At 50.4% G+C, this 16,006-nt stretch overlaps 1 protein-coding gene across 1 annotated transcript in view; it reads right to left on the bottom strand.

The window, feature by feature from the left end:
* The window catches only part of UBE2O (ubiquitin conjugating enzyme E2 O), a 60,080-nt gene extending 53,348 nt beyond the window's left edge, over positions 1-6,732 (bottom strand). Inside the window, exon 1 of the mRNA XM_062506170.1 lies at positions 6,361-6,732. Coding sequence (XP_062362154.1) covers positions 6,361-6,732 — 372 coding nt within the window. The remainder of the gene's footprint in view (positions 1-6,360) is intronic.
* Positions 6,733-16,006: the final 9,274 nt, after the last annotated feature.

Raw genomic sequence — 16,006 nt, 5'->3', positions numbered from 1 at the left:
TGACTGATGGAGAAGGCTGAACAAAGCATAGAAGTGATGCCATTTCTTTAAAAAGCAACCCAAAACACGTACAGAGGTACGGATTTCTTAGTTGTTAAATCTGCCCACTCTCAACCCATGGTTTTGGCAGTGTCTACAGGTCATTCTGGGAGAGGAAGAAATCCCATCTGCAGCTACTTACTGGATCTGTCTCTCCATTAAGTTGCTCTAAACCCTAATACAATTAAGGGCAGAAAACAAAGGTAACCTCACCTGTACTTCTCCTTATCTCTCTTGCACATGCACATATCCAACATAGTTATCAAATCCACATCCTGCGCCACCATATTTATTTCCATCTACACCACACACTGAAGATTAGAGCCAAATAAATGTTCACAACTTCCTCTTGTGTCTCTTCCATGGTCCAAGTGCTCCCAATCACAGGGCAGAAAGCACAGCAGACACATGACTCCATCCCTTTCTTTTGGCCAGATGTGCAGTCAAAACACACACCGGAGGTAACAATAACCCTGAAATGCACAGGAAGAGATATTATCTATCCAGAAATGCATCCAAGTCTGTAAATCTCCAGCTGCACCAAGCTGGGCTGTGTTCTCTGCACCACCACAGGCACAGGATCTTCTGAAATGCAGGCAGCACAGACCAGGCATTAAATTCAACATTAAAGCTAAAGACACCTGTCAACTTGAAACTCAAGCACATCTGAAAGTGCTGCAGCTATTACAGTAATCAGCAATCCCTAGCATCTTTACTGTGAAAACCACATGCTGTTCATAGTATTTGATGTTTTTAATCACCTCTAACAATCATGACCCCTCAAAGTTTCCTGCTTTCCTCACTGAAACATTTGACATTCAGAAAGAAAAAGCCCTATATCAGTGCAGGGACATCATCATAAAGAGAAACTCAATTTTGCTAAACTTCACAAATTCAACTTAGCAGAATATTTTTGATTCAGACAAACATGCACATTTCTATTTAGCAGCCTAAAAGCAAATGGAAGAAAGCCCAAACACTACTATGGAGTCTCCCCTCAGGTCTTTTTTTCCTCTTGGAGTTAGAGTTCTTGTACCTTGCCACCAGTCTAAAGGTCTCAGGAATGGGATACATCAGCTACACAAGGCAGAGTCTGAGCTGAGTTACAGGTCAAGTACTCTGGAGAACTATGTAAAACGCAGAAGCCAAGCTGTCATCTCACATCTCTCAGTTCCAGGAAAGTCAGGACTGCCAACCTCGAAAGCAAGCACAAGGATTTTGGCTCAAATGATCAGCTCCTGTACTTAGGAGGAGTAAACACAGGTCCCTTTGGGCAAAGACCCTGCATATGGTGGGAGGTAACAGCAGAATGGAAAAAATGAGGGAGGGTTTTCCTAAGTAGCATTTAAGAAGGTGTCATCACCTTCTGAGCCTTTGAAATCCCCCAAGCAATTAAACAGTCAAAGGAGACGAGGCTTTTAGCTTTCCAAACACCAATTATTTCCCACACCAACACAGATGTTGAACATTAAAAATAATGTCTCTCCTCTGAAGAGAGGAGCTGAGGACAACTGCCATAGGCAAGCAAGACCTTGTCCCAAAAAGCATCTGTCAAAGCTGCTATTTAATGTCAATAAAGAATCTTCAGCCAAAAAAGAAACTTTATAAAATTGCCTGAAGTCCTTTTTTGCCAAAGTCTGCACTGGAGCTGCATTGTATGAGCAAATAAAATTGTAAGAAGAAGCTGCAGCAAGATGTCTCACCCACACAGGTATTTCAGAGCCTGTCATGGGCATTGACTGATTCCTTCTAAAGCTTTTAGTGCACATTAGTTTGTTTACTAGTCCTAAATACATGACTAATTTCATTTGGGCCTTTTTTTTTTAAGCCATAGCAGCACAGTGAAAGGGAGCACACCCTGGAAGAGAGCACATCACAAACTGCTTGAGGACAGGTTTCATCCATTTTAAAAATAACACTCCTGTCTACATCTGGAATAATTATAATAAATGGCTTAGCCCAGATGGCCACTTTCTACTACTGAATTACCAATTCACTCTGCACACAGTACACAAAGCACTAACAGTGTACAATATTTAGTACTCCTGAGACTCCTACACTGTGAATCGTGCCGGATTCCACTTTTGCAGTAAAATATTAATGATTTTCCCCAAGTCTATCACAAGAGGCAAACAAATCAAAGTAAAACAGGGAATTGACCCAAGGGTACCTAACCTTGCAATGGATACTCACAGGATGGAAAGGTCACACATTAATTGGTTCTATATTATGCAGAACTGCAAAAATTCCAGTAAGCCTTTTCTCTTCTGTCTCTAACAGCTACAAATATCAGGTGGCTTCAAAGAACCCCCTGGGAGACTCACTGAAATGTCAGATGCAAGAAGAGGGTTAGATACAGCTTCCTCATGCAGTAAAACCCACTATTAATAGTTTATGGGCATGGAATTTGTGTGCTGCAACAGAACCAGAGTTTGGCACTGTGGCCAGCATTTCTTCACGGCCCCGAAAAGGATCCTGCTGTCCCTCTTCACCTGCCCCATGTACCCACACTGCATCACTGCACTTCCAGATGGCCAACACCTCCCAGGTTTGAAGATGGAAGATTTTTAAGGTTGTTTTCATGCCCCAGTTGTAAATAAGTTGCAGAGTCACTAGCTAAGATTAAAATCTGAAGGGCAGATGATGGTGGGCTGAAATCCCAGCAGTGAGGGCTCAGAGTGGCTGTGAATGGACAGAGGGAAAACACTGAACCTTATTAAACTCCTCCTGTGACCTTGTATTAGATCCATGACCCAGTACCAGAGGTCAGGAAATTGCAGGAGCAAAGGGTAGAAAAGAACAGAAGGTTTGTGTGGGATGAAGCAGAGTCGAATTCATGGAGAACCTTTTGGAGATAACATCAGAAAATTTACAGGTAATGAGTTTATCAGACACCAGATTATATCTGAGAAGTCCTGACAGTTTGAATCTGTTTTCAAAGCGAAGTTGAATGAGGTAAGAGAGTCATCCAAACTAAATCGTATTCTGAACCTTACAAAAAAGGCTGCTAAAAACTTTTTTTTCAATTGCACCTGGACTCTTGGGGCAAACCTGGGGTCTTGCAATGGCCCCTACACATACATCAGCACTGCGTGTGTACCACAGCATCTCACCAAGCCCTGGCTCCCAGAGGCAGGCACAGGGAACTTGGGAGGCCTGGCTGGCTGAAGGCCTTCAGATAAGGTGCTGAAACACAACACCTGCACTTTCCATTTCCCCCAGCTGCACAAGAGGCCTATCTGCCTTGCCCAGACTTTGTGAAAATAAAAGGTGGCAGAGAGCTCTGAGGCTTTCAGGGGAGAGGCAGGAGGAAGGGCAACAGCATATTAAAGTCCCCAGAGCCTGACTAATACCTAGTATGTTCAATTATGTCCATAAAGTTCCCAAAGCCAGCTCTAGTGTGCAATAGGAATGTTGAACTACAGCAGAGAAATCCTGAAATTAAAATTCAGCTGGGTCCCAAGTACTTCTGATAATTTGGTAGAAAGCTCATCTGGTGTTCACAGCAGATCATAGTACTTCCAAATCTGCCTTCCAAATTACACCCAGAGATATGGCTTTAGCCAGCCAGAGAAACTGCTCTGCAGATTTGCTGGGTCAGGCAAGACCTGGATGGCAAATACATTTGGAAAGGGAAGTTTTCTCCTTCCAGGTCTGCTTAGGTTTCACAATACTCAGCAACAGTGATTTCCCAGTGTCTTAAGTGGGTGATATGGCCATGGAAGGCAGGAAAGGAGCACTTGAAGCCAGAGAGATAGAAATCCTGGCTCCTCTTTTAGTCACATCTTTGTTAGGCTGCTAATGACTGTCAACAGGGGAACCAAAGGCAAGAATGTGCTCAAATATACAATTCTTGGAGGAGCTGGTGGGGCTTTGCACCAATTGCTAAAGCTCTATCTCAGGAGAAAGTCTGTATTAGTGATTAACATCAGTAACTGTGTGCCTGGGTTTAAGTGGCATGCTGCCTAGCATTCCCAACAGGAAAGAGCAACAGCAAGTTTTGAACTTCCACAAGCAACAGCAAAAATGACTGGAAAACCTACATCAAAAAAGCCAACTGTCCAAGAAAAGACAGGAAATCTCAAGGATTATAACTGGGTACAGAAAGTTGCTTTTGACCTTTGCACTGGAAGCCAAAGGTGCTGTTTCACTGGATTAAAAATTTTCAACAACTTTATTTCTCTCTCAGTTACATCACTCGCTCTATCCAAAACACACACCAGGATTCCCAGATCCTGAAGCACCTGACAAACAGGAGGTAGACAGGCAGCCAGCCTTCTGTGTGGCATCAGGGTGTGATACACTAAATAGACACACAAAAGCCTTGGCTCCAAGAGCACCTTTATCCTCTGCCCATTTCAGATTTAAGGGAAACAAAAAGAGTGCAAGAAGCATCCTCTGGGGTCCAGGGTTTAGCAGTCATCAGGACAGGTTGACGTTTTCAGGACATCAAATAAGACTCTCATAGACAAAGATGCTGGAGAGTCAGATACAGCCAAAAGATGTGGGCAACAGCACCAGGAAGCCAACTTTAGACCCAGAATAACCATATAATGTCCATCTATCATTTGTACCCCTCCCAGCATGGACCATGACAAGCATGTCAGGCTTACCTGGCTGGTTCTCTCACATCAGTGGAGCCCAAAAGGGGCTGGGTCAGCAGACAGCTAAAAAACCTGATTATAACCACAAAACCATGATCAGTCCCACTGTATGTTTCCAGTGGTGTCAGGTTTGTTTTCAGCAACCTCAAACTGCAGTGCAGACTGTACACAATGCCTCTCAATTTGGTTAGTGGGAAGCTTTCCAAATAAAGAAAAAAAATCAATAGAAGTACACCTAAATTTCTCAAGCACTCAGGAAACTTTTCCCCAGGGTCCATTACTTGAGTGGCAAAGGAACCTACACCAAAACAGTAGCACTAAAAGGGAAGACAAACAGACTGTTTATTTGCATAACTGTCTTTGATTTCTGATCCTCCTCAGTCCAGCTTTTCCTAACACTGCAATGGGTGCACTTACCAAGTGACTGAAGTCAGAGCTAACACTTCTGGATTTGGGAACCCAACAGCACCAACTAAATCCGTGTTTACTCACCCAAAAGGAGGTGGCTTTGTTTAGATGGTGAAAATCAAACTCAACTTGGGACAAATTTTTGCTGCAACAACACATGGAGATTTTACTGGAAGGCTGCAGTGACTGAATTATGGAGTTTTTTTAGAGGAGAGAGGCTTTATTTTTAAGGTAGAAATATATCATGTGGCAGTATCTTTTCAGAATACCTGTTTTCATTTTCCTTATCTCCAAGCAGTCACGTGTCTAATGACACTACCACCTAAATTTAGCTCATTCTGTAGCACTGGCAATCCTAGCGATGCCTTCAGGACTGCAACACACCTTTCTCCCACTCCATCTCCCCTCTCTCCTGCAGTGTGTGGGGCCATTTCTGACACAGCAAGCAGACTGTTCTCCAGAAGCCTCCAGCTCCTCACTGCCAGCCCAGAGGAGCAGGGGGACCTGCAGGGACAGTGCAGGCACCCGCTCTGCTCAGTGCAACGCCCATCCCTGGCAGCCCCTTTGTGCTCTATTACAGTGCCCCCCTCGCCTGCTTTTGTCTCTGAACTGTCAGTCAGCCTGGGCTAAAACCTCAGGCCAGACCAACTTTGGGAAGTGGGAATATTCCAATGCAGACCTACACCTTGTGGCTCGTCAGATATAATTAAGATGCCACAGATTTACGTGTGCCTCATTAGCAAGGGGTAAATGTTCACGTAAACAAGGGCAGATCCAAACTGTGTTTGCTTCCTGCTGAAACCTTTATCCAGGGGTGGTTTCCCTGCTCGACTGCTGACTCCCCTAGAACAGGCGATGACGACACTGTGCAATAAAAGCTGAGACACCGGCCTACAACTCCAGCAAGCGAGAGATGTCTGGAAGTTAACTCAAATCACCTTCGCAGGCACACTTCTCCTTAAGCCAGCAAGCCCCACTGCCTCAGCAGAGCTCTGCCATCAGCGCAAGGCAGCAGCAGCATCCATGCTGGGCTGCCAGAGGGAGCGCGATGAAGGGAAGGGACGGGATTTCACACTCTGGAGAACACCGTCCCCTCTCCGGCTGCGCGGGCAGGCAAGGACGGGGGTCACGGGGGAAGCGGGGCAGCAACCTCCTGCTCGGGAGCCTCCAGCTCACCCGACCCCGCAGGCCGTGCAGGCCCTGCCCCGGGAGGCCTCCAAGGCGGCGGCCCGGTCTTGCAACCGGCGCCAGCCACCGGGGGAGAGACCCGGGCCCGTGCAGGCCGCGGGCCGCCCCCCGCCCCGGTTACCTTGGTCTCCTTGACGTGCTGCTTGATGCCCTCCGGGTACCACTGCACCCGCACGTAGCCCCGCCGCAGCGGGCTGGCGCGGCCCTCCTCTCCGCCGCCGCCACCGGGGCCTCCCGACTCGGAGCCGCCCGAGCTGGCGGCGCCGCCGGTCGCGGCCCCGCGCCCGCCCTCTTCAGAGTCCTCCTCCGAGTCCTCGCCGTGGATGAGGCGCACCAGGCCGAAGCGCACGGAGCCGCGGTAGCGGCCCGACACCAGGTCGTGGGAGAAGAGGAGGCGCTGGGAGCCGCCCGGCTGGGCGGAGAGGGGCAGCGCGGCGGGGGGAGCCGGGGGTGCCGGTGGTGCCGGTGCCCCCTCCTCGGGCTGTTCCGCCATGGCGCCGGTGAGCGGGAGCGCGCGGCCGGCAGGAGGGGGAGGGCAGGGGAGGGGCGGCAAGTAACGGCCCAGGGGCGGGGCAAGTGGAGACCACGCCCAGAGCGGACACAGGCCACGCCCGCGGCGTGAGGGGAGGGCGGGACGGTGGCGGGGGGCAACGGGGGGGGCTTCACCGTCTGCTGATCCCCGGGAACCGGGGCATTGCATCATCGCCCCCAGGGATGGGGGCCGCGCTGCGCTGTTGGCCCCGGGGAGGGGAAGGGGGCTGCATCGTCCTCTAATCCCCAGGGATAGGGGGATTGCATCATCGTCTTCAGGAATGGGGGTGGGGGGAAGGACTGCATCCTCCTCTGACCCCCAGGAATTTGGGGCTGCTCTGCATCATCCCCAAGAATGGAGGGGGACAGCATCATCATCATCCCTAGGGATGGAGGAGCCTGAGCTGCATCACGCCCTGGCGCCCAGAAATGGGGGGGGGCTGCACTGCATTGTCCCTGAATCCCAGTGACTGGGGGACACTGCACTGCATCATCCCCCAATGCTCAACCCCTATGCGCTGCCCTGCATCGTCTCCCACTCCCCAGCGATGGGGGCTGTGCTGATTTCAGATCTGCCTGGGCACAGGTTGGGGGTCAATCCTGGCACAGGGCACTGCTCGATGCTGGGAGCTGCTCTCCAGCTGACATCAAAGCCTGGTCTTGCTTTTCATGGCTCCTGGAAGCCCTCATTAGGGTGTGCAAATGAGCCGAATATTTGGCTTCGTTGACTCTAAGGATTTACCCCTCTGCAGAGATTTTGTAAATAGAAAAGGTTTTGTGAGCAGGTCCTGCTGCTCTGGCAGGCAAAGGACTAGAGGAATCCAAAATAACCTTCAGTGCCTACCTTTTACCACAACACATCCTGCCTCTTCTCTCCCTAAACCTTCCTGCCTGTGCAGTGCTGGCTTAAATATCAAGAAAATGCCTGAAATTCTCAGCCTAATTTGTTATTTTACAGAAGAGACCCCAGGAGCAGCAGAGAAGCTTTTTCCCTCTTGCCCTCTCCCTCCCAGACTGCTCTGCTTTGGCTGGACCAACCAGCTGGTTTTCAGTCCACCTTCCAAGGTTTCTCCTTTTAGGAAAAACAACCAGGACAAAGTTCTGCCGGTGTTTGCCTCCTAAATTCTGGAACCCTCTCCTTAAGAATGGGATTTTCCAATCTTGCAAATGGCCCTAAAGCCCTGGGAAGCAGCTGAGGAGAAGCTGGGGAAGGCATTGTGCGGGTGATGGTTGCACTGGGAGCTCTGCCCAGCTCCTCACTACCCCTGGGTGTGGGTGGCAGGGCAGCAGGATGCTCGAAGGGATGGAGAAATACAAACTATCCCTGTCCTGTCTCCGAATCAGGGAGCTGCAGGCAGTAAAGCCTTCGAGCCTGTCTTCTTCCAGGCCACCCCAGCATTTAATCGCTCCCCACAGCATCCTGTTAATCAGAAAGGCAGCGTGTTGATGTGATTCCTTGCTGGAGCATTTTTTGGCTTCAACCGCAGGGATAAGAAACAGAATAGAGCTTAAAGGGACCATTGGGTGGCTAAATAGCAGTATGCCCCATAGGGAAAGGCAGTTTAAATATCCAGTCAGGGCTGCTGTGGGTTTACAGATGTTTCTAGGGATATGCTCCTGGAAATACAGACCTGCATCCACATGCTCTGACCTCTGTGAAGTGGACAAGGTGTAGGGTTGATAGGCAGTATTCAGAACTTCTAGAGCGTATGAATGCCTCTGCCATCAGGATTTCACCCTCTGACCATCGCTGTACTGGAGGGGTGAGTATGACACATCTCTCTCCATGTGTGTTCATCCAGCCCACCTGGAGCTGTGGACAAAGTACCAACCCCTCTCCCTCTGTAGCCAGGGAGAACTGTGCCTTTGTGGAAGCAGAATCAGGCCTTTGAGAAAGGCTGAAGGTGCCCTTTGACTTAATTTAATCTGATGCCAAGTCTTCTTGAGATTTCAAAGCAGAGCTTTATCCAGCACAATGATGCTCCTCATCATCCCCTTAATGTGCATTGCAATAGCCACTAATAAAATATAGATACAGTAATGTGCCACAGTGATGTGTGGAGATGGAAACTATCCCTCTTCCGGGCAATTATGTGCTGAAGAGCAGTGGTGGGGTTTCAGGTAGCCACAAATAGCCATGAAAACAATCACATTATACCCCTGACCAAGCTCACGGCAGGGGAATTATAATGGGGACAAGTCAGAGCTGTTTGCTCGTTAGCAGCAGTCGAGGCGGGTGTGTCTTTGCACTCTGATCCCAGCTGGAGCTCTGATATGCTTCCATCAGGAAGTGACACTAAAGGAGGACAGATTGTTTTTTAGGCCACAACAGCCCAGGGCCTGGGCTGTCACAATATTGACGGCCTTCAGATTTTACAGCGCCTTGATGTCAAAATGAGCGTCTCCTATTTAACATCACTATTCAGCTGTCCACTGAGGCACTCTGCAAGTCCACACCACCCAGCAAAACACGCAGGACTTCTGCAAAGCGTCAAGCAGACTCTCTGCCCAGTTTAGGGACAATTCTCGTTGATAAGGCTGTTTTGGTTAGGGATGGCCTTTACTCTGCAGGAGAACATCCTCCCTGGAACCAAGCTGTCCCTGTGATCTAACCACCTTATGGCACTTAGGTTAGATCACCAGCATCTCCCTGCTAAGATACTGCTGCCCAGAGGGCATGTCAGAATGCTTGGAGGGTGCCAGAATACCCAGAGGGTGCCAAGATGCCCAGCAGGTGTTGGGATACCCAGGATACCCTTTATCTCCCTGTAGAGTTACTGAAAACAAACACTGTCTTTCCTCCTTGGTTCTCTCACAGGACATCTTTGCAGAGACCCTTCAGGTCTCACAGGGTGCTGGGGAGCCTGCCAGGTACTGGGGATACCCACAGGGTACAAGGTGGCATGGCAGGTGCCAAGGATGCTAGCAGGGTACCAGGATGTCTCCTGGGTGTTAGGAATGTCTGCCAAACTCTGGGATGACCGCTGTGTGCCGGGATGTCCCGGAGGGTACCAGCTGCCCGAGGGTCCCGCGATGTCCTCTCGGTGCCGGTGCCGGGCTGCGGCGGGGCTCTGGTGCCACCTCGTGGGCTGTCGCCTTCCGGCGGCTCCGGTGTGGCGGGGGGAGAGGGCGACACCGGTCCGTGGCTCCACAGGGCCGGCAGCCCCGCTCGAAGCCCCGGGGCTGCAGACGGACCGAGCGCTCCACCTCCCTCTGCTCCGCTCTGCAACCCCTCCTTGGCCAAGCCTCCCAGTATTTGCCTCTTTTGCTGCTTCGCAGAGGCACAGAGTCCCTGTACTTTTCCTACTGGGAGGAGCTGGTGCTTTCAGTAAAGGTCTTTCAGAACAGCTCGTGTCATAGGGAATGCCTCCAGACCCTCCCACAGGGAGAGCTGGGGGTTTATCTTCATCATCACGCAGACAAACAGCTCAGCAGGAGTCCCTGTGTCCCCATTAACATCAGGGAACAGAAATATGAGCAAGTGATGCAGCATATGGCAATCCTTCATCCTGTCTCTGTGATCCCAGACAGCCTCCAGAGGCTGGGTGGGCAGGGACTGAGATGGCCTGTGAGATCCCTTTCACTTCAAGCCATTTTGTGATCCTGAAGAAATCCTGATTGCCCAGCCCTTCCCCTCTCTGGTTGTACTGCCCTGAGCAAACACTGACGGCTCTCCTACAAAAACCTCAGAGCAGCATCACCTTGTACATGAACAACTCCATGTGAGCACAGTCCTCCTCTGCTCCCTCCTCTCACCCTTTTCACTGAAACCAAGACCTCAGAACTCCCTCGATGGGGTTGACCCAGGCTCAGCATTGCCCTCCAGGATTTTTCTTCCCCGCGGGTGGCATCTGGTCTCCAGCCATCTGACCCTGGCTCCCAATACCAGCGTGCCAGTGGATCGAGGGCAGGACAGCTCCTATAAGCAGCAGGATGACCCAACAACTGCCAGACTGCTGGAATCTCCTCTTCCCAAAACCAGACTGGCTCTAAACTGCTTAGAGGTCTGGGTCTGGAGGGTGGGGCTGCCTCTGCTGAGCTCCCTGCCACCTGCCTGGCCCTCTCCTCCCAGAGAAACTCCTCAGCCCCCATTGACCCCTTCCCCACAAGGACTGTGCCGTGAGTGGTTGTGACCTAGTTACAAACCCAAGACCACAGAGAGGAGAGGAGGTTAATCACCAGCAGTGCTGTATCCCAGGCAGGGGACAAAAGAGGTGTGTTTGTTCTCCTTTCACAAAGGTAGAAAAGCAGCAAGATACACCAGCCCTACAAAGGCGCGTAGTTATCTACTGCAGGTCATAGCCAAAGTTCAAAGCCTTTTCCCATAACTATTGCTGAGAACCCAAATAAGCTGTGAAGTAGCATCCTTTCATCCCTTCCCTAGATCCCTGAGAGTGTCTGTGGAGAGAATCAGTCCCACCACTGGTGGGCCAAAGGGAATATACCAGAGGAAAGACATATACATGCATATTTGTATGTTATTCATATTATATATATATACATATATAAACTCTTCAGAGCACAGAGCAGAACTAGCCCCTCCAGAACCTGTTCAGAGCGTGGGGCTGGGAGCTGGCCACCTTCCATAGGAGCCCTGTATTGCTATTTTGGAAGAGAAGCAGCTGGCAGGTTCCTAAACCACAATGTCCTCCTCTAGAGGAAAGTCTGGAAGCACGCTGGCTTCTCAGGGGTTGCTGGTGAATTAAAACCACTCCTGGCAGCTTGAGAGGGAACACTGAGGGATAGAAGCAGCAGGTGGGCAACCTGGCAAGTGCTGAGAATACCGAGTATGTCCAGAGAGCCACATCCTGCTGGGAAGTTACAGCAACAACAAGCACCAGCACGAGTGATGAAAAGGAAGGAGGTGAAGGAGAAGGAAATCAGAGCCCACAGCTAACCTTGCAGCAATGCCAAACTGCAGAGCCCTGCTGTTAGGTCATTGCCAGGAGAAAAGCATCACCTTCTTGGAAATGTGGGTCCCCATGGCTAAGCTAAAGGTGCTAAAAAGGGATGTAAACAACGTCCAGCTTGGGAATTATGCAATTACGTGAGTCTGAGAGAGAAACCTCTCCAACAGCGTCACACAGGGAAGGATCCCGATGCCAACTGAATCCCGTGATGGCAGACCCCGCCTCAAAGCCAGGGCTACAGACACCACAAGCAGCTTAATCCGCTGAGCACCAGGATAATGGGGCACGGCGGGGCTGGAGACACAACAGGGCGCAGCTGAGGAGCCCCTGAGCTGCATGTGCGTGGCTTCATTCCCAAGCCCTGGCGGGGGGGGGCAAGCCGTGATTCATCTGCCTCCCACATGTCGCCCCGCGCTGCAAATCCTACCCGGAGATAATTGCTGTCTTCCTGAGTGGGTACTCCAACAGAGGGACCAGCCGGGCTGCGGGGCCGCAGTGACAGCTCGGGGCTCTTTGAAGATGCTGATAGAGCTGCTAAATATGCAAATCTAGGCATACTGCTGTGGCTCTAATTTAATGGAGTTGTTGACCCTCTGCAGCTGTGTGGGAGCAGGAAGAGGCAGACCCAGCTAAAACTGGAATGCAGCATCCCTGATTGACTATTCCAGCCACGGGATTGACTATTCCAACCTCTGATCCGCTGGGCTGTTTTAATGGCTGGGAGTTGCTCCAAAATGCCATTTCTGAAGACCAAAAAGCTGCTGGGTCATATTTCTGTTTCGATTCCATGAAAAAACTTAAAAGAGAGAGATAAGGGCATAGCTCCAGGTCATTTTGCCCACGGCTGGAAGCTAAAGCAGGTCCGGAGCTGCCCTGGAAATGTCTCCAGTGGAGCAAAGCCAGCTCTGCCTCCTGCTCCAGGCTTCTTTCAGGGCTGCATCTGGTTCCCAATGATAATGATTATGCCAACATCATGCTCCTGCCTGGGATAATCTCCCTTTTATTACACGTGTCCTGATGGGGACAAACATTACTGGTTCTGCCTATCCAGTTTCTTATGTAACAGTACCCAGGGACAGAATAAGCTCCTTGGGCAAGAAACCTTAGGCCTGACCCCCCATCCTACAAGGAGTCATCTGATTCCCTTGAGAAACTGCCCCCTGCTCAAGCCCAAGCAATGATCATGCTTGGCACAACCAGCAGCCTCCCCATCCTTCCCCAAATCCTTCCTATGGGCTCCTGATACTGTTGGTCAGGATGAGGCACAGGACAGTGCTCCCTTTCCTGGCTAAGTCCCCTGCTTGCAGAGCAATCAGCTAAATGCTCTAAATGCTTTATCCCTCTGCAGCCAGTCACACCAGGAAAAAAAAAAAAAAAGAAAACCAAAAAAGCCTGAAGTGATCTCTTTGCTGGCCTGCCACCTTAAAGCCTCTCACCTCTCCCTGTCTTTCATCGGAGTTTTAAACTCCTTAGGATGTCATCACGTGCTCCATAAATAACAAATATATATAAGCAGCGGCTGTGGAGAATGCAGCAGGCAGAGGAAGGGAGGCAAAATCCCAGATCCTCCTCTCCAGATCCTCCTCTCCTGCCAGCGCTGAGACGGCACCCCTGGAGGCAGGCGGGCAGGGAGCGGCTCGGGGTCCCCGGCTGGTAAGCACTCACATTCCTGTCACATCCCGGGGGTACTGACTGCCTCGGGGACAGCTGCTGGACCCCTGGCCACTGCGACTTGCTGCTGTATCCCAGGACAGGGGGAAATTCCCCGGGGGGTGGGAGGTTGGTACACAGAGCTCAGCTTGCTGAGAAGTGGTTTGGGCACAGGGAAGAGTGTGGTTCTCAGCCCATCTCACCCCAACACGTGCTCCAAAACTCAGATGCAGGGACTCTTCTCACTGAAACCCTCCGTGGTCTGGATGCAGGAAGAGCTTGAGCTCTTTTGCACAGAGTATTTGACTTTAAGACTAGGTGGATAATTCTGTACTGTCAACTAATTTAAAAAGTCCAGCTCCAAACCTAGGCAGACAATGCATAACTCGATAAAAGATACAGCCAGGGGGGTAGTGTGAACCTGCCTGTTTATTTACCTGTGAGCATCTCTCTGGACCATGGGTATGGTCTGATTTCTAGCGCACAAACACAAGTAATGGCAGGAAAAATTTACAGAACAAGCTCTTGGTTCACTGCTATGACACACAAACATAGTGGGCTCATCTCAGGCAGGGCAGGCAAGGAGTCATGGCGCAAAATTCAGCCTGAGATATAAGTGACTTGAACAAATACAGGAGGTTTTCCTGGAGCATCAGAGGACAGATGAGCTATGGAGAGAGAATTTTCCTCATCCCTGTTTCTCACTTACTCTGGGACCTGGGCAGAGTTTTCTTCACTTCTGCAGGTTTGATACTTCCCCGTGGCTGTGCAGGGCTTGTGGTTTTCTCCAAGGACGGGGAGCACTGTTGGTTCCTCTGTGCTCTTCAGGTTCTATCCCCCCTCCCCAGAAGACCTTTGACTCTTCAGGGAGCTGAGAAGCAAAGCAAGAAGTTCATTTCCAGAAAACAAACATAAGTATATCATCCCTTCAGCTGTATAACCTGGGTTGCCAGGAATAACGTGCTGGAGGGGAAAAAATACAGGGAAAACAAGCAAGGAGTGACCTTTCCCCTTCCCTGATTACTGCTCCAGGGTGTTGCTAGTTGGGGTCTCAGGCAATTTCTAAAAATAGCTGGAGGGATCTGATTGCCCTTTCCCAGTTTTCTCTAATGGGATTGGAGCAGCCACTTAAACACAAGGTTTTGAACCCTTCAGTTCTGTTGATGTCCCTGTAGAGACTTCCTGTGACTCAGTTGTTTCCAGCTTTCATATGCTCAGGGATAAAGACTTGCTCTTGGACAGTGAGCACTGAATGCTGGCTGTTGGAGAGCCAACACCCCTGAGGAACCTGGGCTGGTGGAAGATGTCCCTTCTCACTGCAAAGGGATGAACTACATGACCTTTAACAGTCCTTTCCAACCCAAACCATTCTATGATTCCACAATCCAGCTCCATAATTCCCATAGCAACTGAAATGCTAGACCTGCCTGAGGTCATATCCAACTCCCCTCTCTGCCCTGCCATCCCTGCACAGCCATCCCCAGCCTGATCCAGCAGCATCTCCCCAGCAGCACCCCCAGAACTCACCCTAGGCACTCAGCCCCCCCCAGGATCATACCACCACTGTGTTTTCAAAGTCCTCTGAGCTTACCCTCTTGCCTACTCTGGGATTTATTCATGCAGATGAGTCCCTAATCCAATTAGGAGGATGAGGAGTTCCAGAAGATTTGATAATAAGGTCTAGAAACACTACACTCACCCCCCACTCCCTTAGTACCCCACTCTCCCTGCCAGCTCATCCTGTTTTACTTCCCTCCTGCAGGACCATAAACCACCCATTCCCAGCATCAGTTCAGTCAGTTCTTGTTGACTGGAATGAACATTGGGGTTACTAAATAATTCCCCTGCCAAAGAAACCCTCTCTTCCTGATGGCTCTGATCCTTCAGATGCACACCCACAGCACAAACAGCAATTCATTGAAAATAAATCCAAAGACCACCCTGTCTCACCTCAGACTAGATAAGACTGGCATTTTAAGCATCCAGCCCTTGGCATTTTGGGATGGAAAATTCCCAGCTTGTGCCACTTGTGCCCAGTGCAATGTTTGTGCTGGTAATGCTTTTGTTTCCATAAATCCTATTAGCTGGAGGCAAGCCTATAATTAGCAGGGAAAGCCGGCACCTCTGAAACAATAATCAAAAATGACCCAGCTTTACTCTGGCCTCACTGGAAATTTCTTGCATATTGGTCTGAATTTGGATGGATGGTTGAATGGATGGCTCTGATAGCCATTCCCACTATTTCTGTGTGCAGGGTGCATGTGCTTACTGAAGTTATTCACTCAGTTTGTGGTTCTCTCTGGGCTTATTAACTCAGTTCACTCACACGTGAAAGCAGAGGCAGATTGAAGCTACAGGCTCTGATCCAGGTCAAGGGATTTGTCTGGGCTGTGCAGGATGGGTGCTGCCAGGTGACCTTGGGTACTGGTGACCCTCCTGGGGGAACCTGTGTTGAAGGTGGAGTGTCCTGACTGGGCTCTGTCTGGTGGGATCATGCTACCCAAAGCTTCTGGGGCAGGAGGAGGGCACCTCACCAGGGAGTGAGGCAAAGCCCCTTGGCACCTCACCCAAGGTTTTCAGCCTCAGTCACCTGCTCAGCTCTGCCAGGGACCTACCTCTGCGGGTGTGGACATGACCTAAGAAGGCAACAGAGCTTAAGCTGCGACACTCACCTGC

Source organism: Cinclus cinclus, chromosome 20 (genome assembly GCF_963662255.1).
Source record: "Cinclus cinclus chromosome 20, bCinCin1.1, whole genome shotgun sequence".
Classification (NCBI taxonomy): Eukaryota; Metazoa; Chordata; class Aves; order Passeriformes; family Cinclidae; genus Cinclus; species Cinclus cinclus.
This window is presented reverse-complemented; position numbering and strand designations above follow the sequence as displayed.